Source organism: Loxodonta africana, chromosome 9 (assembly GCF_030014295.1).
Source record: "Loxodonta africana isolate mLoxAfr1 chromosome 9, mLoxAfr1.hap2, whole genome shotgun sequence".
NCBI classification, from domain to species: Eukaryota; Metazoa; Chordata; class Mammalia; order Proboscidea; family Elephantidae; genus Loxodonta; species Loxodonta africana.
In genome coordinates, this window is record NC_087350.1 from 43941399 (window position 1) to 43965845 (window position 24447).

The 24447-nt window shown below is 42.4% G+C and overlaps 1 protein-coding gene across 19 annotated transcripts in view; it reads left to right on the plus strand.

Moving 5' to 3' along the window:
• Positions 1–24447, plus strand: part of RAPGEF1 (Rap guanine nucleotide exchange factor 1) — a 156790-nt gene that overhangs the window by 67309 nt on the left and 65034 nt on the right. For 11 of the 19 annotated variants that reach the window (XM_064291302.1, XM_064291285.1, XM_064291293.1 and 8 more), the window contains 4 exons: positions 7387–7526; positions 8107–8220; positions 18853–19031; positions 23908–24064. In XM_064291302.1, coding sequence (XP_064147372.1) covers positions 7387–7526; positions 8107–8220; positions 18853–19031; positions 23908–24064 — 590 coding nt within the window. Of the gene's footprint in view, positions 1–589; positions 820–2257; positions 2496–6259; positions 6396–6486; positions 7053–7386; positions 7527–8106; positions 8221–18852; positions 19032–23907; positions 24065–24447 lie in introns of those variants that run through there. The other 8 variants (XM_064291303.1, XM_064291299.1, XM_064291296.1 and 5 more) reach the window with 7 other exon arrangements.

The following is a 24447-nucleotide window of genomic DNA, read 5'->3' on the forward strand; positions in this document are numbered from 1 at the left end:
CTTCTCCAGCCCATTCTCTTTTCTCTCGATAGAGAAGGACATCATATGATGACCAGATCTGTAGCCTGTGTTGGTTGTCACCAAAAGTGCCTGCTGTTAGTAGCATTACGGTCACTTATGCAAGGAATGTTTGTGAAGTCCTGGAAACTAGTCTTCCTCTGGAAGAAATGACTAGCAGATTAGTCATTGGAAGTTTCTGACCCTTGGTGGTGAAAGTGCCAGAATGAGCAGCAGTAGCTTGGATTTATTTTCTTTTTAAGTTACCTATGACCTTTGAAGTTACCCTCACAGATTTGATAGGTTACAATTAAGACATACCAGCTTATGGCATTTACATGTGCAGAAGGGCTATTCAGATTTTTGTTTCCTTTTGTTAAACATGGCCATGTGGAGAAATGTGCAAGCCTGGCAACCCCAGATGTTGATAAGGGCGAGGGGCAATGGGAACTCCCTTACATACTGGTGGGACAGGACTGCAAAGTCGCAAGCCACTTGGGAGACTTGTTTGGCAATATCTGTAAGATTAAATATGGCATATACCTTGTAATCCAGCATTTCTACTCACAGAAAACCCTTACATGTGTTCCAGGAGGCACGTATGAGAACACTCATAGCAACAATTGTTTCTAAAAGCAAAAAACCTGGTAAAACCCCAGTATCCGCTGACAGGAGAGTGGATAAATAAACTGGAATTATGAACATATGGAATTTCACAGCACTGAAATAAAAGCACCAATATACACGTCAGCATGGTTAAATGTCGGACCTACGATTGAATGAGAAAGCAAAAACGTGAGAATACAATCTACCATCATTCATGTTAAGTGTACAAACTTATAAACTATATATATGTATACATGTGCATGTACACACACACACAGTAACAACAAGTAAGGGATTATAAACACAAAAATCAGAAAGTGGTTACCTGTTCTTGAGAAAGAAATGTGTTCGCAAAGGAACGTGTGGTCGCATCGACATACCCAATCGTGTTCTACTTCTGGAGTTGTGCTGTTCAGTATGATCACCACCAGCTACATGCGGCTGTTTCAGTAACTTCAAGTTAAATAGAAATTTAGTTCCTCAGTCAGGCTAGCCACGTTTCAAGCGTGCAGTAGCCACAGTTAGTGCAGAGATAGAGCATTTGTATCATCACAGAAAGCTCTTTTGGATGGCACTGTTCTATAGGCTCCGTAGGTACATGCATTCGGTTAATTCTTTGTAAATTATGTATGGAATTTTTCTGAACTATAAAACCCATTGCCATCGAGTCAATTCCGACTCATAGAGACCTATAGGACAGAGTATAACTGCCCCATATGGTTTCCAAGGGGCGCCTGGTGGATCCAAACTGCCGACCTTTTGGTTAGCAGCTGTAGCTCTTAACCACTGTGCTACCAGGGTTTCCAACTATAAAATCTCTAAAAACACAGATACCTAAAATCTGGAGTGTAACCTCCTAAGTGTGCAAAGTCAGAGAATAATACGAGGGTGGTCATTAAACTTACCTAAGATTAAGACTCTGCCTGTATGTGACAGCATCTCTTTGGCATTGCACGCCACCCAAGATGATTGACACATGTGAGGAAGGTGAGAAGAGGGCCGGGGTGGGGGAGAGTGTGTGTGTGTGTGTGTGTGTAGCTATTGGCAGAATTACCCTAACAGCGTTCATGTGAAGGCCACCTGTTGCCAGCTTCTACCCTGAAACCACTGGTCATTATTTTACCTCATCAGCACTAAGCATGAGAGGAAATGTATAGTCTGAGTGACCTGGAGTCACCCGAAACTGGTGCTATTAACCCATTGTTTCAAGGAAAAGATGACAAATAGCCTCCAAAACAAAATCTGTCCTAATTAGTGCTACCCTCAGTTTCCAAAGTTGAGGAGGTTGGTTGTCATTACAAAAAACCTCCACTCTCCACCTGATTTATTGTCTTGTGCTTATGCAGGCTGTTTGAAGGCTACTAAATACCCCAAGGAGAGAGATTTATTGGTAGGCATAGAGTTGCCTTTAAAGGCTGACATGGTTTCCCAGCTGTGCTCCAAGACAGACTAGATTCATGGGCTGAGACTGGCAGAGCAGAGAGAGAGAGAGAGAGAGAATGCCATAATATACCTTCTGGGCTGTTTGCTCACAGGTTGGTGCCCTTAGTCTGCCCCTGGGTCATGATCAGGGCCAGCCCTACACTTGCACAAACCTGGGATTGAATGCCTCCTTAAATTTTGCACCTTTATCACCTTGATTGCCTCCCTCTAGTTCCACCATAGTCATGATAGTGCAGTTGTGAATCAGCCAACCTCTCAGCCCCATGTCTGCCCGTAAAGCAACTCAGAGCAGCAGACGGTGGAAAAGGCAGAAGCTGGCTCACCCAGCCCGTCTCTGAAGATCCTTGACCCCCAAAGCAAACCAAAGAAACTGCATCTGGCTCCGGCAGACGTCCCCTTTGTGCCTACTGTTCTTTCCCTGCCTGCAGGCACACCTGCCCGGGTGAATGGTAAATCGTTCTGACGTTTCGTGTGTCTCGGGACCCTGCCTGGTAAGGGATGTGCTGTGTCTTGCTTCAGGGACCCTGTGAGGCCAGCATCAGAAGGGGTGGGGTGGGGAGCAGCAATAAGAACGATATAGGAGGAGGCAAGTTAAGCCAAAGAGGAAAACAGATTAACAGGCTTAAAGCCAGATTAAGACTTTCAGTTAAATTCTAAAGGAAGGGAAGAGTGGCATTTGTAAGGCTGACAATTAGGGTAGTGAGTTAAATGTTTAGTGCTACAAAATAACTGATGACGATCTGTAAGCAGTTGAGAAATAAGAATTCAGAGTTTGATTAACCTTATTACTCATGCAAATCATATAGTTTGTTAGGTTCCAAACCAAAACCTGTTGCCATTGAGTCGATTCTGACTCATAGCAACTCTACAGGGCACAGTGGAACTGACCCATGGGGTTTCTAAGGAGTGGCTGGCCTTTTGGTTAGCAGCTGAGCTCTTAACCACTGTGCCACCAGGGCTCAGTTAGGTTGTTGTCATTGTTGTTAGGTGCCACGCAGTCAGTTCCAACTCATAGCATCCCAGTGTACAACAGAATGAAACACCACCCGGTCCTGCACGATCCTCACAATTGTTGTTATCCTTGAGCCCATTGTTGCAGCCACTGTGTCAGTCCATCTCACTGAGGGTCTTCCTCTTTTTCTTTGAGCCTCCACTTTGCCAAGCATGATGTCCCTCTCCAGGGACTGATCCCTCCTGACAACATGTCTGAGGTATGTGGAGACGCAGTCTCGCCATCCTTCTAGGGAGCATTCTGGTTGTACTTCTTCCCAGACAGATTTGTTCATTCTTTTACAGTCTGTGGTATGTTCAATATTCTTCTTCAACACCACAATTCAAAGGCATCAGTTCTTCTTTGGTCTTCCATATTCCTTGTCCAGCTTTCACATGCATAGGAGGCACTTGAAAACACCATGGCTTGGGTCAGGCGCACCTTAGTCTTCAAGGTAACTAAATTAGGTTCGGTTAAGTTAGGTTAAAAAAAAAAAAAAAAATTTTTTTTTTTTTTTAGCTACCCTGAATTGAATGTATACCATGTGCCGAGCACTTTGATAAGTACCTTATTGCCTTATCCACTTGCAACATCTCATTTAATCTACATCACACCAGCCATCTCAAGAAGGATAGTGTTATCAGCCTCATTTTCCCCATTTTCCCAAGAAACTTTAGGCATAGATAGATAACATTTTAAGTATTTTAGCCCAAGCAGTGTGACACTTTTAAAAATTTTAACCTAAGCAGTCTCACCCTCTTAACCACTACATGAATGATTAGGTTGTTCACATAATTTTGAAATATATACATAAAAAAAAAAAGGAAGTATAAATTGTATTTGAGACCCACCCTGCTTGGGTGGGGAAGGAGAAGAAGCAGGGCAGAGGGGAGCTGGAGAAATCACTCCATCCCAGGCTACCTCCTTCAGATCTTAGGAGATGACTGCAGTCCGACAGGGCTGGTACTTAGAGGCTCTCCCAAGCTTGTTGAGCTGTTCCAGGTCAGTGAGAAGGGTACACCAACTTCCTGTGGATTCATGTTTAAGCCTGGGGACTGAGAAGGGCTTCTTGCAGCTCTGATCAGCAGACAATTGTGAAGCAGTGTTTGGTTCCACTCCTCATGTGAACAAGAGTCACGCCATGGCTTGTTGACCCGAAGTACAGCAGGCCAAAGGAAAATGTCATTTATCTGATAGGGCAGATCCTTTTATCTGATCCCCCTGGCCACCTGGCCACGTCTTTGATGAAAATTGAACTTTGGCCCATGAAGTCACATGCAGACCCAGTGACAGGAGTCTTCAAATAAATGACAAGGTACCATGTCATTTATTTGAGGACTTGTTTTTGTTTTTCTTTTAGTACTAAATTGCTGGAAAAAATGGAAAATGGGGCATGCTTTTTTTTTTTTTTTTTTAACTACAGATATTTTTCCATTGCACTGGCGTTTTATGCCCTAATTTTCAACCAATGTCAAGTATTTTTAGTGAATTTTTTTTTATGTTAAAAAAGGAACATTCCCTCCCCACCCCCCGCCCTGGGTATTTTTTGGTCAGTTGATTTGTTCATGTGTTAAATGTTTATTGAGCATCTTCTATGGGCCAAGTCCTATTGTAAGCTCTGAGGATACAGGCATGAACAAGACAGGCAGTCCCTCTTGCATTCTTGTCAGGGAGACAAGCACATAAATATAGCAACTAATAAGATGGTTTCAGATGCTGCAAGATACCGTGGTTAGTGGTAAGATGAAGAAAGTCTAGCTCAGTTTGTTTTTAATTTTTAACAACTTTATTGAAGTATATATAATTTACATATCATACAATTCACCCATTTATAGTACAATTCAGTGTTTTTTAGCATTTCAGAGGGTTGTGCAACCATCACCACTATCTAATTTTAGACCATTGTCATCCCTTACCAAAAGAAACCCCATATCCATTAGCAGTTACTCTCACTACCCACGTACCCCCAGTTCTAGGTAACCACTAATCTATTTTCTGTCTCTGTAGATTTGTCTGTTATGTACATTTCATATAAATAGAATCATACCATATGTGGTCTTTTGTGACTGGTTTCCTTCACTTAACATCATGTTTTCAAGAGTCATCCATATTATAGCATGTATTGGTACTCCATTCCTTTTTACAACTGAATAATATTGCATGTGTGAATATATCACATTTATTTACCCCTTCATCAGTTGATGGACATTTAGGGTATTTCTACTTTGGGGCTCTTATGAATAATACTGTTATGGACATTTATGTATAAGTCGTGTGAACGTATGTTTTCATTTCTCTTGGGTATATACCTAGGAGTAGAAAACTATGTTTTAACCTTTTGAGGAACTGCCAGACTTTTTTCCAAAGCAACTGTGCCATTTTACAATCCCATCAGCAGTGTATGAAGGTCCAGTTTCTCCACATCCTCACCAACATTTGTTATCGTCTGTCTTTTAGATTAGTGCAGCCATCCTGATGAGTATAAGGTGCGTGGCTTTGATCAAATTTCCCTAATGGTGAATGATGTTGAACATCTTTTCATATGTTTATTGACCGTAAATATTTGTTCTTGGAAAAATGTCTATTCAAATATTTTGCCCATTTTTAATGGATTGTTTGTCTTTTTATTACCGAGTTATAAATTTCATTATGTATCTTGAATGCAAATCCCTTATCAGATATATGATTTGCAGATCTTTTCTTCTGTAGATTGTCTTTTCACTTTCTTGATGGTTTTATTTGCAGCATAAACGTTTCTCATTTTGATGAAGTCCAATTTATTTTTTTATTTTGTCACATGTGCTTTTGGTGTCATATCCAAGAAGTTTTTGCCTAACCCAAGATCATAAAGATTTACTACTATGTTTTCTTCTAAGAGTTTTGCAGTTTCAGCTCATACATTTAGGTCTTTGGTGCATTTCGAGATAATTTTTGTGTATGGTGTGAAGTAGGGGTACAACTTCATTCTTTTGCATGTGGATATCCAGTTGTCCCAACACCACTTATTGAAGACTGTCTTTCCCTATTACATTGTCTTGGCACCCTTGTTGAAAATCAGTTGCCCATAAATGTATGAGTTTATTTCTGGGCTCTGTTCTGTTCCATTGATCTGTATGTCTGTGCCAGTACTGTACTGTCTTCATTACCATAGCTTTACATTAAGTTTTGAAGCTAGGAAGTGTGAGTCCTCCCAACTTTGTTCTTTTTGTTCTTCTTTTCAAGATTGTCTTGGCTATTTTTGGATCCGTTGCATTTCCATGTGAATTTTAGGATCAGTTTAATTTCTACAAAAAAGCAGCTGGAATTTTGATAGGAATTACATTGAATCCATTTGGGGACTGTTGCCATCTTAACGATAGTAAGTCTTTTGATCCGTGAACATAGCATATCTTTCCATTTATTTAGATGGTCTTTATTTTCTTTCAGCAATATTTTTGTAGTTTTTCAGTGTATAAGTCTTGCATTTTTGTTGAATTTATAACTAAGAATTTTATTCTTTTTGATATTATAAATGGAGTTTTTTAAAATTTCATTTTCAGTATATTAATTGCTAGTGTATAGAAAGTTTTTGTATATTGATCTTGTATCCTGCAACCTTGCTTAATTTGCTTACCAGTTCTCATAGTCTTTTGGTGGATTCCTTGGGATTTTCCATATACAAGATCACGTCATTTACAAATAGAAATAATTTTACTTCCTCCTTTCCAATTTTTATGCCCTTTATTTCATTTTTTTGCCTAATTGTCCTGACTACAACTTCCAGTACAATGTTGAATATAAGTGGTGGGAGTGGACACACTTGTCCTGTTCCTGATATTAGGAGGAAATCTTTCAGTCTTTCAGTACAAGCCGGGACATTCTGAACACCTTGATTCTGTTTCAGTCCCCACTGCCAACTCCGGGACCTTGTCCATGTCACCTGTTGCAGTTTCTTCAACGGAAAAATGATGAGATTAATTCAAAAAGACCTAACTTTCCAGTTCTTATTTCCTTACGCCTCTACAGTTTTTCTTTGGTATTCTTTTTTCTTAGGTAGTTCCCTCGAACATTTGTTAGATCATCAAACGAACTTTAAAAGTTTATTTGGAAACATTTGCAGGTTCTTTTTCCGTACCTATTTTGATTACCTTTGACTACCACAATTCTGAACCATCTAACCTAGAAGGAAATTTCAGGAATTGAGACATGCGAGAGAAGTGTTTTAATGGATCCATATTTCCTATCATTTGAAATTCTGAGCAGCCAGGAAAAAAATTGTTTTGGGAAGACTGCTCATTTCCACAAAATGTCAGTGAACCACAGCTTCTTCCACTCCACCCTCTAACAGTTGGTGCCCTTTTTGTTTTCAGACTCTCAGCGTTCTCATCTCTCCTCCTTCACCATGAAGCTGATGGACAAATTCCACTCGCCCAAAATCAAGAGAACGCCATCAAAGAAGGGAAAACCAGCTGAGGTGTCTGTGAAGATTCCAGAGAAGCCTGTGAACAAAGTAAGCTGACTTTCTCTAGGTGTTTCTCCTGGTCTTTGCTTGCTTCCAGTGATATTAGTTTGTGCTAATTTTAATTCCCTGGGTATTGAGCTTTCAGTACATAACACCTATTCCATAGCATTCCATGGTTCCAGGCGGGACCTTCAGTGTCCTTGGGAAATAGGAACCTTTAGGATGGTGAGTGTTTGTCATGTTAATCAGAGTCAAGCTCACTTGGCTAGAACAGTTCTCCTTTTCCAGATGTGTCATCCTCTGGGCATTTAAAATAGCTCAGTGCGTTGCATTCGCACTCCAGGATGCTGTCACCCTGCCCCAGAGATCCCGTGTTGTCTTGGTGCACACACACATACTGGGAAGTTTGTGGCGTCCAGATCATCCATCATTTGGCTTTAAAGGGTCTGTGCTCTTAAACATGCAAAACCCTTGAAACCCAGCCAAGGATGTTCTCAAGCACTGGTAACCTCAACAGGGCGAGTCAAGCTAGATATGTTGAGACAGCTGTTGATTTTCATCAACCCCTCCCTTCAGCTTAAAACGGCCATTTCAAGCTCTGTAGGAATCCAGGTTTCCTCTTTTCCAGGAGGCAACAGACAGATTTCTACCAGAGGGCTACCCTATTCCCTTGGATCTGGAGCAGCAGACAGTAGAATTTATGTCCACCAGTGCTGTGGCTTCCAGGTCTCAAAGGCAGAAGGTCAGTGTAATGTTAAGAACGATTGGGTTTGCCTTGCCTTCTACTGCAGAATCCTGGTCCCATGGTTTTGGGGATGGAAGCAATCTGTTGCAATATCTTTATGAGCTGATTGTTTGTTGGATGGGGTAGCGACTGTGGGATCAAGGGACCGTGGATAAAAATAAAAGCAAGAGTTTATCTAAGCCCTCGTGGTCTTTGAAAAGAGCTTAGTACTCATGGCAAAAGCTCAGGGATCCTTTCTGGGGGTTGGTTTGGGTGTGCTGCTTGGGTCCAACAGGTTCCTGGAGGAAGTGGGTGAGTCTCATTTCTTAAGACCAGCTGTTTTTCCCTTGAATTGTTAAGATGGTCTGAATAGTTTAGAAGAGGAAAGGCTTCTAAAGGGTAAGATGCTCTTTTAGACATCTAGATCTAGCAAGACTCACGGAGCATGATGAGACTGCCACATAACCAAGCGCCTTCAGAGCTGACACATTTATTGCTTTTGTAGAACCTTTTCTTAGCCCCATGCTAAGTGCTTTACATGCATTGTCTTACTTAATCCCCTTGACAGCCTTTGGAGTCAGGAACTTATTTTGCAGAAAAGGAAACTGAAGCTTTAGGGATATTAAACATTTGGCCAAAGTCACACAGCAAAAAGGTGGGAAGCTGAGATTTGAACACAGGCCACTTGACATCAAATTCTGAACTCTCACGTTGCTGTATTTCCCCTTTATGAAAGCCAGAGTAAAAGGAGCCCTGGTGGCGCAGTGGTTAAATGCTCATCTGCTATCTGAAAGGTCATCAGTTTGAATCCACCAGCCACTCCGTGGGAGAAAAATGTGGCAGCCTGCTTCCGTAAAGATTACAGCCTTGAAAACCCTATGGGACAGTTCTACTCTGTCCTGTAGGCTCGCTATCAGTCGGAATCAACTTGATGGCAGTAGGTTTTTTTCAGATTCGAAAGCCAGAGTTTATTTTTTTAATATCTCACAAATCTAGTTATTAATCCCAACTCTTAATTATGCATAAAAATAAATGATAACAATGCAAGATAAAATCAAACCTTACAGTCAAATAGATCCTTGATCTTCTCATAATTATACATAGCATAATTTATAGTAACGTTGTCACAGCCATTGATTTAACGCAACAGGCAAACACTACCATGTTAGATAACATGTAACTCTTGAATTTTGCAGTGTATTTTTTTTTTTAATGTTGACCAGCAAAATACCTTAAAACTCTAGTTAGAAATAAAGCTTTTAGATCCAAAGGTCTTGTGTTGAGTAATACTTTTTCCTGTCCCTTCTGTTAGCAAAAGAAGCCTGAATATCAAGAGTGAAATACTCAGCATTTGCCCGATTGATCTAAATTCCAGATTGAAAAAAAAAAAAGTATTAAAGTGGAAGATTTGGTCTGTGCCACAGTTATTTTTTTATCACAGTCTGTTTAGCAGCCTTTTGGAACTGAATTTAATATTAAACTTCAGGAAGAGTGTTTAAGTTATCACCTAACACTAGTCCAAGCAGTCTAGATTAAAATGATTTACTAATGACTGTGTTCTACTAGTGAACTATGATAGGAAACTTTCAACCACTCAATCATAGATTTATTTTTCCCTTTCTTTATTACCCCAAGAGAGGTCCTGAGGGAAGACTCAGTGTTGAAGTACACTTCAGTTAATGGGAGTTCCTGCAAACCCCGGGGGGTATTTGGCAATGTCTGGAGACATTTGTGGAAACCCTGGTGGCATAGTGGTTAAGTGCTACAGCTGCTAACCATAAGGGTCGGCAGTTCGAATCTGCCAGGTGCTCCTTGGAAACTGTGGGGCAGTTCTACTCTGTCCTGTAGGGTCATTATGAGTCGGAATCGACTCAATGGCACTGGGTTTGGTTGGAGACATTTGTGGTTGTCAAAACTAGAAGATCAAGCGGGTACTACTGGCATCTAGTGGGTAGAGGCCAGCAATGCTGGTAAACATCCTGCAGTGTACAGGGTAGCACCCTCGCCCCTACCCAGACAACGAAGAGTGACTATCTGATCCAAAATATCAGTAGTGCTGAGACTGGAAAACTCTGCTCTATAGCAAGGAGCTGTAAGTGTGATCTTTACCCAGCAAAGAATGTTACCCCTCTTTTGGTCATCCCCCTTTAAGAGGATTGAGTTACTATGCTCTGCCTCAAGTCACCTCCATGGGACAAAGTGAGTGCAAAGCTGTTGCTTATAGCAGAGGCCCAAAAACAGGAGCAGAAACTCTGGGGAATCTGCCAAGGCATATGAACCTGGAAGACTACACCAGAGCAATCTTACCGTGTGTCTGTCATTTACTAAAATTAATTATTATTTACTAGCATGTATGTAGAGCCTTTGTGGCGAAGTGGTTAAGAGCTTGACTGCTATCCAAAAGGTCGGCAGTTTGAACCCACCAGTCGCTCCTTGGAAACCCTAGGAGGCAGTTCTACTCTGTCCTTTAGGCTCGTTATAAGTCAGAGTCAACTCGATGGCAACGGGTGTTTTTTTTGTTTGTTTGTTAGATGTTATATGGCTCTCTTACCATTTATAGCATATTCACATATACCTTCTCATTTCTTCTGTTTATGTACATAGCTGTCTCTGTTTAAATACACAGGAAAGTGAAGCTCATGTAGATAGAGGTACAGCTTCAAATCCTGCCACCATGTATTGTGGGCCTACTTTTTGTCCAGGCCCTGTCCAGGGTGGTTTCACAGATGCTGTCTTATTTATTCCCACAATACAGAGAGTTTTGTCTCTTGTCCAGGTTTTCTTAATCAAAATCTCTGTTGTCTTTCTAGACTGATTCTACTTAGATATATTTGTAGCCTTTTATATCTTCACTGAAATTTGAAAATACAAAGTACTCTGTGATGAATTTATAAATTCTTACAACTTTTTAAAAAGCCTTTAAAAAGAGTACTAAAGTAGTGGAGAAAAGGAGCACAGGCTGAGAGTCAAAAAACCACAGTCCCAATATAAAAGTTATATTTAGTACTGTTCAAAAATAGCTTGAGTGGCCAGGGAGGTAGGAATCCTCCATCTCTGAGAGCATTTAAGACAGAGGTTGGATCCTGGAGCTGTTTTTGACCGGATTCATGAAAGGGTTTCCCTTGGGACTCTCAAAGTAAGAGGAAGCCAGGGACAGGGAAACGCTCCTCCAGGAGTGCCTGCTTGCCTGGGTGGTGCTATGATATGCTGATTATAACTGATTTCTGTGTGTTAGACACATCTTCTTGCTAGGCATTCCTGTTTCGATCCAGCCGAATGTAGTAATGTTGCATTGCCTTAAAGAAATCCTGTGATTCCAGTTTTTATCACAGGTAGTCCCTGACTTACAAATTGTCAGCTCTGATATAAGTCAGATCCCTCATTTTCTTTTAGTTTTCATTATTATTCCCTTTAATTATCAGTGCCTTTATAAACTGATCTTTATTTGTCTTTGGGGGTTGGCATGAGAACGATAACATCAGCAAGTCATGCGCTGTCATGTTGTATGTAGTACATATTACTAATGATGTAAAAAAAAAAAAAAAGATGGTTTTAAGTGCAGTTCCTTATAATTCAAATGTGTCTCAAGTTGGAGACTACCTCTATAGTGGTTCCAGTTGGCTTCTCCCCAGGCTTAGCCCAAATTTGTATGCTTCATACACTGTCCTGTCGTGTTGTGAATGAGACTCAAGTTATTGAGAGGAGAGACATTAGGGATTCAGGTGGTGACGAGGAAATGGAGGCATAATTTGGGGGCACCTAGGATGCTGCTCTGCTGTGGAGAGAAGTGTCTGAAGACCAGGCCCAGTTTTTCCCTCACTGCTTCTTTCTCATCCAGAGCCCATTTGATACAGCAAAATGAAGCAGCAAAGCAGCAGCTCCAGTGTCCCGAAATGAGCTCACACCAAGAGGCAGGAAAGCCGACTTTTTCCGTTCATCTCTGCCACCTGGGCCTTGTTTTACTCATTTGTACAATGAGAGCCTTGGACCAGATGATCTCTAGTAAATTTCTTTACTCGCTCTAGTACATTTCTGGTAAAACTTCTGCATCTCTCCTCTCTCCCCTTCCTTCCCCCATACCACCTCTAGTATCCACCAAACCAGGGCTTCCATGAACCTGTTTGTTCTGGTTCAAACCCCTGCTGGGAATTTACATTTCTAACAAGTTCTCTTCTGAGAATTTGTATTTCTAACAAGTTCCCAGGAAGTTACACATAAAAATCCCCTGGGGATCTTGTTAAAATGTAGATTCTGATTCAGTATATCTGGGGTGGAAATGCAAATCCTCAGCAGAGAACTTGTTAGAAATGCAAAATCTCAGCAGGGGTTCATACTAGACCGAACAGGTTCAAAGCCCTGAACCAAACCAAGTTCAAACTCCAGTTCTGTCACAGCTGCCTGTCCTTGGCCAAGTTGCTTAAACACTCCCCCCTCCACCCCAGTTTTCTCATCTGTGGGAGTGGTGATAATCATACCCATTTAATGGGGTGGTTGTAACTTACATGGAATAATGTGGTAAAATACTTAGCACAATGGGTGACTTAAAGTGCTCTATAAATGGTAGCTGTAATCTGGCCTAGGGGCAGATTATCCAATAGGCAAGGTAGCCATGTGCTTACCTTGCTTACCAGATTATCTGTAGTGAAGAATTTCACATGATGTTGTTGTTAGGTATCACATAGCGACCCTGTGTACAACAGAATGAAACACCGACCGGTCCTGCGTCATCCTCACAATCGTTTTTGTGCTTGAGCCCATTGTTGTAGCCACTCTGTCAATCCATCTCATTGAAGGTCTTCCTCTTTCTCGCTGAGTCTTTGCTTTACCAAGCATGATGTCCTTCTCCAGGGACTGATCCTTCCTGATAACATGTCCAAAGTATGTGAGATGAAGTCTCACCATCCTCACTTCTAAGGAGCATTCTGACTGTACTTTCTTCAAAGACAGATTTGTTCATTTTTTTGGCAGTCCATAGTATATTCAAAATTTTCTTCGCCAGCACCGTAATTCAAAGGTGTAAATTCTTGTTCTCTCTTTCTTATTCATTGTCCAGCTTTCACATGCATACAAGGCAGTTGAAAACACCATGGCTTGCATCAAGTGCACCTTAGTCTTCAAGGTGACATCTTTGGCTTTTAACACTTTAAAATGTTAAAGACGTCTTTTGCAGCAGATTTGCCCAATGCAATGCATCATTTGTTTTGTTGACTGCTGCTTCCATGGGTGTTGATTGTGGATCCAAGTAGAATGAAATCCCTGACAACTTCAATCTTTTCTCCTTTTATCGTATGTTGTTTATTGGTCCAGTTGTAAGGATTTTTCTTTTCTTTATATTGAGGTATAATCCATACTGAAGGCTGTGGTCTTTGATCAAGTCCACTTCACTTTCAGCAAGCAAGGCTGTGTCATCAGCATAATGCAGGCTGTGAAATTGTTCACTACAGATTAGTAAATAAGCCCATGCTTACCTTGCTTACTGGGCCATCTGCCCCTGTTAGGATTGAAAATTTGAAAAGAGGCTTTGACTCTGTAGGAAGGTGCTGTGGGGTTAGGAGAGAGACAGATGGCAGCCATATCTAGAAGCAGAGTCTTTGATGTGGTGAAAAAAGGTAAAATTGTTCACTGCCCATGATCTGGTAAGCACAATAAGCGTCGTGTTTACCTTGTCTATTGGATAATCCTCCCCGATCTGGCCTCTTTCTTTCCTTTTCCTTTTAGGTTTTTACATCCTTTTTCCTTCTTTGTTTTATTAATGTTGTCGTTGTGTGCCATTGAGTCAATTCCGACTCATAGCGACGCTATAGGACAGGATAGAACTGCCCCATAGAGTTTCCTAGGCTGTAATATTTACAGAAGCAAATCGCCAGGTCCTTTCTCCCAAGGAGACCTTTTGGTTAGCAGCTGTCTTAGTTATCTAGTGCAGCTGCAACAGAAATACCACAAGTGGATGAGTTTAACGAAGAGAAATGTATTCTCTCATAGTCTAGTAGGGTAGAAGTCTGAGTTCAGGGCGCCAGCTCCAGGGGTGAGGCTTTCTCCCTGTCAGCTCTGGAGGAAGGTCCTTGTCATCAGTCTTCCCTTGGTCTAGGAGCTTCTCCATGCAGGAACCCCAGGTCCAACTGATGTGCTCTGCTCCTGGTGCTGCTGTCTTGATGGTAGGAGGTCCTCATGTCTCTCTGCTCGCTTCTCTCTTTTATATCTCAAAAGAGATTGGTTTAAGACACAATCTAATCTTGTAGATTGAGTCCTGCCTCATCGACATAACTGCCACTGATTACATCAGATAACAAAATAATACAGTCACACAATACTGGGAATCATGGACTCGTCAAGTTGATAGATATTTTGGGGGAACACAGTTAAATCCATGACATTCCACCCTTTGGCCCCCCAAAATTCATGTCCTCACCACATGTAAAACACATCCACCCCATCCAAAACCCAAAACCCAAACCCACTGCCATCGAGTCGATTCCGACTCATAGCGACCCTATAGGACAGAGTAGAACTGCCCCATAGAGTTTCCAAGGAGCGCTTGGCAGATTTGAACTTCCGACCTCTTGGTTAGCAGCCCTAGCACTTAACTACTATGCCTCCAGAGTTTCCACATCATAGCAAAAGTCCCAATTCAACTCCAAGTCCAAAATCCAAAAAATTCCTCTTCATCTGTGAAATCTACGGTACAAGTTACCTGTTCCAAAGTATAATGGTGGAGCAGGTACTAGCTAAACATTTCTATTACATATAGAAGAAATTGGGGGGAAAGAAGGGCTAACAGGCACCAAGCAAGTCGGCAGAACACAGTATATTAGCCTTCAAGACTTAGAAGTAGTCCGCTTTTCTCTGAGACTATTTACACAATGGCCCTGCCCTGCAGACTTTAGGTATTGACCACACTGTCCGGATTCTGAGTGGAAGCCCCTCAGCCCTGGGCTTCAGCTCTGTCTTCCAGGCCCACTGGAACAGCAACTCTGCTCCATCGGCATTGGGCGGCACCACTCTTTTGTCCATTTGAACGGTAACTCCACTCTTAGAAACTCCAGAGGCCATGGCTCCACCCTTTGAGACTGAGGCAGCTCTGCTGCCTGTGTTCCTTGTCTCTTCAGCTTCTGCTTCCTGGTTCCTTGGCTCTTGGCCCCTTGGGCCTCACCATCCTTTCTGGGGCAAGTGTTCCAAAGCACTGTAGCTCCACGTATAACTGCCTGGAGGCACCCCACTCTGCGAGGAAGTGTCCTGCGCTAAAGCACTCAGCTCTCTGACTCCGTGGGTTGGCTCCAGCACCGTCTTGCGCTGATCTCCTGGTTCTGCTGCTGCCAGTCCTCTGCTGCTTCCAGTTCTCTCCTCAGTTCCAAGTCCTCACCAAAATTGTCTGACATCCATAATTCCGCCAACAGTCTCTTTAAGGCAATCTAGGCTCTTACTATTAGGCATTTTAAAACTCCTTCATCATCTATCCATTCACAGTTTCAAAACTGCTTCCACATTTTAGGTATCTGTTAGAGCAGCTCCCCACTCCCAGTACCAAATTCAATCTTATCTAGTGCAGCTATAAAAGAAATACCACAAGTGAATGGGTTTAACAAAGAGAAAGTTATTCTCTCACAGTCTAGTAGGATAGAAGTCCAAATTCAGGGCGCCAGCTCCAGGGGAAGGCTTTCTTTCTCAGTTGGCTCTGAAGGAAGATCCTTGTCATCAATCTTCCCATGGTCTAGGAGCTTCGTAGTCATGTAGGAACACCGGGGCCAAAGGACGCAGTCTGCTTCAGGTCTGCTTTAGGTCTGCTTTCTCTTGTAGATTGAGTCCTGCCTCGTTAACATAACTGCCACTGATCCCATCTCATTAACATCATAGAGATAGGATTTACAACATACAGGAAAATCATATACAGGTGACAAAATGGCGGGCAGCTGCACAGTATCACACAATACTGGGAATCATGGCCTAGCCAAGTTGACAGACATTTTTAGGGGACACAATTCAGCCAATGACAGCAGCCGAGCGCCCTTGCGCCACCAGGGCCCCTTTGCTGTATTTTTATATATATGTTTTTATATATATATGTTATCATATATTGGTGTAGTATCTGTTAGATTTTATAAAATACTTCCCTATACACTCTCACTAAGTCCCCACATCAGTCTCTTTAAATACACAGGGCAAATATTCTTCTCCCCATTTTGCAGACGAGGATCCTGAAGGCCCCTGGTTCCCACACCCAGGGCTTGGCCCTCCTTCTGCCCTGATAGCCTTTTTTAGTTTCCAGGTTCATTTGCACCAGTGGTGACACCTAACGCCCTACAGCAGGGAAGTGGAGGTAGGTGGAGAGGGAATGTGTCTGCCTCTCTGAGATTATGTGACAAGGCAACTTGCGTAAAGCCAAGGCATTGGGTTCCCAGTTCTAGCTAGTGCTCTGTATAGGTGTCTTATTCTAAAGGCTTCTAACTACTGCCTACATTTTTGCAAGAAGCCACAGTTTAACAGCTAATGGGCTAAGGGGATACACAACTCCTGAGACCATCAGTTCTGCCAGTGGAATTTGTTAGAGAGTTAATAGATGAAACCTGATTCTGCTAAGTTGTAGGCCCCTTTATTAGGAGCCCAGGGCAGCCTGGCTCTTAAATGGCTGATTTGATCTGTCTGCAAAGGACAGGAAAATTCTCTTTGCTCTGAAATGCCTTGCCTCTTTTGAATGCTTCCCATCCTCAGGTTTGCCTCTTTCTCCCTAACAAACCTGATGTCACATTTTCTTAAAGTGTTACCTGTTTCCTCACCAAGTTTCATTCTTGCTTGCTTCTAGCACTTCGTGCTGTGTTAAGATGGAGTGTTCCTGTGATAGTCCTCTTGCCAGACTGACTGGTTTAGCCACGTTTGGTGTCTGCAAGCACTGTGATTCTGCAGATAGACATTCCACCAGTGCCCTGTAGGTGATGTTGAAGCAGAGAGCACTAGTCCATGAGGTAGAGAAACAAGTCCTGGCCTCTTGGAAGTGGACAGTAAATAAGCAAATATGTCAGATAGTAAAAGGAGAAAAATAAACAGATAGAAGAAAGTAAAGGGGATGGGGGTGGGGGAGGGGGGTGCTTCCCCCTGCTCAGAGAATTGTATCTTAGTGGTCTGTAGAACGGAAACCCTGGTGGCGTAGTGGTTAAGTGCTACAGCTGCTAACCAAAGGGTTGGCAGTTCAAATCCACCAGGTGCTCTATGCGGCAGTTCTACCCTGTCCTGTAGGGTCACTATGAGTCGGAATCGACTCGACGGCAACGGGTTTGGGGTTTTTTTTTTGGTCTGTAGAACATCTTTTGGGAAGTATCCCCATTGAGAGATCTTGGGTCTTTGAAAGTTGTCTGGTTGAAGTAATTTCTTCATCCCACTTACATATTTTTCTTTTGATACTCTTGTAAAATAAAATTCCTTCACTACTGAAATTTTTTCTTTTAAAATGACATTCCCCACTATCTTAGAAGAAAAGAGCTAGTTTTTAGGATCATAATCACTTCTCATATTTCTATCGTGTTTTAATATTTTTTAGATTGTTGTTGAAATCAGCCTTTTCTAGAAGTTATCTCCTTGCCCTTGGTTACTTTTATTTGCATTCTCTGGACCTCAAACCACAGGTGGCAGTTTTCCTCATACACACCCCTCTTAATTTGCCTTGGACGTAACAGAATCAATTCTCCTTAAGTAGATTATTCCTTTTTTAATTTATCCACTTTATAGATTATTCTTGATTTTCTTTCCCCTGCCAGACAGCTGGGACCTGGGTCATGGACATTAGAGCTAGTATGGGGGAGGTTGCAGAGAGGAACAAAAGGGGTGTATATACCCACCAACTGTCAGTTCAAGGGATTCAGAGTCAGGAGAAAAGATTTAAGGGTGATAATTTGAATACTGGAAAGCGTAGGGCTGTGTATTTTATTTTCTTCGTAGGTGTGCTCTCCTGAGGAGCATAAAGACCCTGAATGCTGTCAGCAGTCACTGCAGGGTGGTGATTAAATCACTGCCATCTGCCCTGTGTTCTTCACCTTTCCACCAAGAGCATCCCACCTCTCCTGGCTCGGGGGTTTCTAGGTCACTTGAGAGTAGCAGATCATTTCATTGAGATGGGGTTGCATCTTTGGGTTGAACAATGTGGAATCTAGGGAGGAGTCCTGGGGGAATGGGTTTTAAAACCTAACACCCCTGACCAGTCTTACACAGAGACTCTGATCTTTGAAAGGTAGAAAAGCCTGGAGTTTCGTGATTTGATTTACAGGATATATGTGCACCATGGGACTCTACTGTTAGCTTTCCAAGTGTCTTACAGCCATCAGCAAATGAGTCCTTACTATACTTAATGAGATTAGTGGTGATATCTCGGTGTGTTTGATTAGAAAATAGAGGAGGAGAAGTGACTTTCAAGACCTCAGAGCAAATCAATCTTGAGTCCAGCAAGGGAATTCAGGATTGTCTATAAACTACTTTTCTTCTTCTTTCAAATCTAGTCTCTCATTGCAATTCTTAGAAAAACAACTTGGCTTCATTTCTGCAGCAAGAAGCCTTCTCCATTTGCATCAATCCCAAACTAGTTTACAGAAGATTTTATTTTACTTTTCTCAAAATAGCTCCCTTTAATCTCTCTCCTCCCTCCTTGTGCTTAACATTTCCTTTCAGAACCTGAGCTGGCTGGAAGAGAAAGAGAAGGAAGTTGTCAGTGCCTTGCGCTACTTTAAGACCATTGTGGACAAAATGGCAATTGATAAGAAGGTACTGGAGATGCTTCCAGGGTCAGCCAGCAAGGTGCTGGAAGCCATTCTACCCCTGGTGCAAAGCGATCCTCGAATTCAACACAGGTGAGTTGTTCTGCAGGCCTTGGCTGGGTCAGAGCAAGGGAAGACCTAGAGGCATCTTGCTTTGGGGTCACATCAAACTCAAAGTTCTAGGAACAGGGAGGAGTGTCAGGTAGGAAAAGGAACTTCTGCCCAGGCTATCCCTTGGTGCTATCCCAAGGTCAAGTTCAGGGTTATTCATGAGGTCTCAACATTGACCCAGATCTCTACCATCTCTAGGGATATAGCCACAGTGTAAGTCTGTGGTCATTTCCTTGCATTAGCTCAGTGGCAGTAATCACGTTGATTTAAACACATTTCTCCTAGTACTCTCAGTCAATTGACATTTAACCATGGTTTATTATGACATTAAATCCTATCGACATCTAACCTGTTAGAGTCCTTAGCTGCTCAGATGTAATCACCAAAGGAGGTAGAGCAGAACCCCATTAATGTATGAATTAGTGAAACACTTAACTGTGTCAAGCCAGGATCTCCCAAACACAGCACCTGGAGTCATTGGAAGTAAGGTATCACAGGTAGGGTCAGCCCTTGCCCCCAAGAATCTACTGTTAGGCAACGCTTTTACTGCTAGAGGGTACTTTCCTTGGTTGTACGAGCGGCGGCCCCCGTATTTCTTGTTAAGTACAGAAAGAAAAGCAATATTAAATGTAAAACTTAAATGAAAGCCTAACAGGAGCTATTTCTTGGGACGCTGTCAGGTTCCTGCTAGCTTTTGGTTTTTCTTCGTGCTACCTGTTCAGGATAATGTATCTCTCTTTCAATTCCTCAAGATGGTTTAGTGTTCACGTAGCCCCATGAGGCCTAAGCTTTTATGAACTGCTTTCAGAACTTGGCAAGGATGTGCATATTTTTCTTCTTCTGGGAGATAACGTGAACAGTGTCTTTATTTCCAAGAAGCTGTCTGCCCTGGAGCTTCTACCCTGGAGTTTCAGGTGACCTCTGTAGATTGTGGTCCTTTGGCTAGGAAGCTCACTGGAGCTAGTTGGTGGTGGGAGAGGTTTGATAAAGGCTTTGCCCTCCTACTGTTTTCATTTTTCCATGCCACTCTACTGCCCTGTAGGAAAAGCCACTGAGGCAACGAGGTTCTTCAGTGCACATGAATGTAATGTGCTGGCCACAGAGAGCCTTGAGACCAGGTGCTACGTTTGATAGTTTAACCAGCATCCAGCTCATAGGAGGCTCAGTGCTGGTTTCCTTTGACTGAATGTGCCTAATGTCGTGCTAGTAATTGGGCAGAACATACAGTCAGATGCTCAGATAACTTTTTAAAGTACTCTCTAGTGGGAAAAGATGAACCCTACACACATTTTGAGAAAATGCTAATTTTGTGGCACAGAGTAGAAGCTCTGTAGGAAGGGAAAGTTGCAGGAGAGTTGGAGGGGACTTCCTAGAGGAGGAGGAGCTGGGGCCGGACCTGCGGGAAGGGGTAGGAATTGGATTGGCAGTGGGGAGAGGGAAGCAATAAGAACAAAGGAGCAGAGGCCAGCCAGGCATGGTGTATTCATAGGGAGGAGACATAAGCAAAGAGTGCATGAGCACTCTGAGACATTGACAGGAGGAGAGAGTGGGAAATGAGGACATGTTACCTCACCCAGCTGTCCTCAGGTACTAAGCTTCTTAGGGAGCGTCCAGGCAAGAGTCACCTTAGCTAAAACCTATGCTAGCAATGGTACCAAAAACCAAAACCCAGTGCCACAGAGTCGATTCCGACTCATAGCGACCCTATAGGACAGAGTAGAACTGCCCCATAGAGTTTCCAAGGAGCGCCTGGAGGATTTGAATTGCTCACCCTTTAGTTAGCAGCCGTAGCACTTAACCACTACACCACCAGGGTTTCCAGCAATGGTACAGTGTATTGCTATTAGGATTGTTACTTTGTTGCTTCCTGTTGACAAGTTACTTTGTAAACATGCAAACACTGCAAAATAATTGATCAAGTCATGTGATAATAGTTCGGGGTATTTGGGGGTTTTTGTTTGTTTTTTTCCCTCTATAAAAAAAAATTTTTTTTGGTGGGGGGAGGTTTTATTATTAGCCTCCCCGCCCACAAAAAAAGAAAAAAACCTGTTGCTGTCGAGTCAATTCCAACTCATAGCAACCCGATAGGAGAGAGTAGAACTGCCTCACAGAGTTTCCAAAGCTGTAATTCTTCGTAGAAGCAGAGTGCCACATCTTTCCCCCACGGAACAGCTGGTGGGTTCAAACTGCCAGCCTTTCGGTTAGCAGCCAGGCACTTAACCACTGTGCCATCAGGGCTCCCTCGTCTTATTAGCAAAAAAAAAAAAAACCCATTGCTGTCAAGTTGATGCCAATTCATAGCGACCCTACAGGACACAGTAGAACTGCCCTATAGGGTTTCCAAGGAACAGCTGGTGGATTCAAACTGCCAACTTTTTGGTTAGCAGCTGATCTCTTAACCTCTGTGCCACCAGGGCTCCTGTTTTATTATACCCATTGCCTTAGAGTCGATTCCAGCTCATACCAACAAAAATTATTCAAAATGTATAACCAGTACCTAGAGGGAAAAAGGGAAGTGCCTGGATATAGCCATAAGGAACAATGAAATAACTTTTTTTTTTTCCTGGTAGTGCTTTGGCTAATATTATTTAAGTGATTTTTTTCCTTCTGAAATTCTGCCAAAGCCAGCGGTGATACTTTTATTGATCTCCCTGAAACTATTGAAAATACGTTCTCAAATATTTCCTTTAGATTATTTCCAGCATCTCGTTCCTCCCGCTAGTGCAGTTTGTAAGCCAGGAAGGTATTTTCCCTGCCTTTTTTTTTCCTGCACAGAGCCTCTTCTGTGAGTTGGGTCTGGCAGACAGGCTCTTTGCCCTGAAAGCACCTAGAGACTCTGACAATTATGTCTGCCCTTTATACGATTAGCTTGGAAGCAGAATATTCCCCTGTGTCGAGGTGCTGAGAGACTAAGACAGGAAGGAGGGGTTCCTAGGTTCCTGGGACTGTCGTGGACTGGGCTCTGAATAAGTCAGCTGGCTCTGAGCCATGAGTGGAGAATTCTCCTTCTGTACACTGGAACACCCAAAGAGCAGGATCAGGGCTTGCCTTCAGTGCAGACTGCTCTGCTCCATTCCAGAAATAGGCCAGCAATGGGTTCACTGGTGGCATTTTCATAGCACAGGCCCCTCCTTCCTTTCTTAGTCTCTTAGCACCTCGACACGGGAATATTTTGCTTCCAAGCTAATCGTATAAAGGGCAGACATAATTGTCAGATTCTCTAGGTGCTTTCAGGGAAATGCTACCATCCAAAGCAGGTAGAAGTTAAGTATTATGTAAAGTGTTTCCCCCTTGTCATCTAATTATTGCCCTTCGTTTACAATGTGATGCTTTGGTGAAACCCGCTGTACAGGCACTTTAGCCAAAGGCGGCAGTCCTTGTTTACAGAGGCCGGACCTGGCCTTCTCAGGAAGGAGAGAGGAACGCATATCTGTAAGAAGTGTTTTTGCCTTCAGGAGGATCTGCACATAATCTAACACCCAGGAAAAGACCACAGAGTTCTCGTGTTCATTTCTCTTTTCCTAAGAGGACAGGCCCAACACCGAATACTTCTCGTTCATATTATCCCCTGAAGCAGCCCGACCTTGGTTTTCTTGGGGCTCCTTCTGTAAATTTCTCTTGTTTCTAATGAAATTGGAAAAGTTGGCTTTCAGTCTTTCCAACTCTGATTTTCTCCTGGTGGAACATGCACAGAGCAGAATGACTGGCTAAATGGAGATTTTAGATCTCTGGGAAGATTTTTTCCTCCTTACCTGATTCTGAACAGCTTCTTGTTGGAGTCTTGTTTGGTTTGGGTTTTTGTTTTAAATGGCTTTATTTTTAGAACCTGTTTTAATCATATCTTACAATATTATATCTTTGCTTCAAAATTGTACCTTCACTTCCTGAATATCTGCCTCGCTCTTTTCTTTTTTTCTTTTTTAGTTTTTTTTTGGGGGTGGAGGAGGGGGCAGCACACAGATATTCTATATTTTTCTTCTTCCTCTGTTACAATGCATCATGATTGAAATGGAGAAATCGTCCTTTCTGGAATTCTAAGAGAAAATGTCTTTAGTTATTTGAAAATATGTGGAAGATGTAAGAATTCATTTTAGCCACTATCTATAAACATTGCAGCACCCTCAAAGTTCTCAGGGGTTGCTTTATGTGTGTTAGCGTCACAGCATAGCTGGTACCTACTCCTTTCTCCGTGAGCCAGCCCCGACACCTCAGCGTCTCACCTCAACTCTGATTTGTTGTCCTAAGGTAATCTTCATTAGCATGTTTCTCTGGCATCTCAGCCGTGGTTATAGTACAGAGATGAGGGAGCTAAGCCCATGTTATGAGGAATTCTAATAAATTACAGATCTGTTCAAGCTCAGAGTTGTTTCTTTAAAGGGACCCACCTACTAGAATTCTACAAACCTGTTGGCCTCTCATAACACATCTAAATGAATTTTAATCTGATTCAAAACAAGAGGTGCACAATGCTTTGACCTACTCCAGTGGTTAGTGACCAGGAGGAGGAAAGAGAGGGTGCTCCCTGAGAGATGTTGTCGGATCATGCGGAGGTGTGTGAAGGCTAAGAATGAATATTAACTCTCATGATGGAATTTATATTTGGAAAATGAGAAAAAAATTATAACTCAGATTAGACTGTAAGGCTCTACAAAATCTTCTTGGGTGGATTTAAGGATATGGATTCAGAGGAGAAAATGTTCGTTTACTAAAAGGAGGTGTTGGTTTTAAAAAGAGAGAGATTGAGAAACTCATCCTAACCACTAGGAAACTGATTCTGTCCTAAATGGATACCTTAAAGTCATGGTCATGGTTTAGATTTTTTTTTTTTTTTAACACTCACATTAAAAATCTTTTCTAGCTCCGCCCTCTCCTCTTGCTATAGCCGAGTGTACCAAAGTCTCGCCAACCTCATTCGTTGGTCTGACCAAGTGATGTTGGAAGGTGTGAACTCAGAAGATAAAGAGATGGTGACAACTGTGAAGGGCGTCATCAAAGCCGTGCTGGACGGAGTGAAGGTACCGTGCATGGGTTCTAGGCAGTCCTGGTTAAGACTGAGTATAACCTCTCTGCTGCATGCTTATCACAGTAAAAACTGGTTCCTGAACTTAATGCATTAGAATGAATGCCTTCCAACTTCTCTGGAATGGTGTACTGCTCAGCCCGAAAGCTACTTAATTCTCTCAGGACTGATACAAATAGCTCTTGTAGCAATTCAAGCCTTTGGAGTACTTGTGCCTATAGTTGGAAAAGCTGCCAGGAGCAGTCAGCCTTTATTGAGCATTGTATTAAATTTTCTTGTATTAAAGATGTAAGTCTTTATATCACAGCTCTGACTGCGTGCTTGCCAGCTAGACAAAATGTAATGAAAATTGTTACGCACTGATGTTTAGCAAAAAAC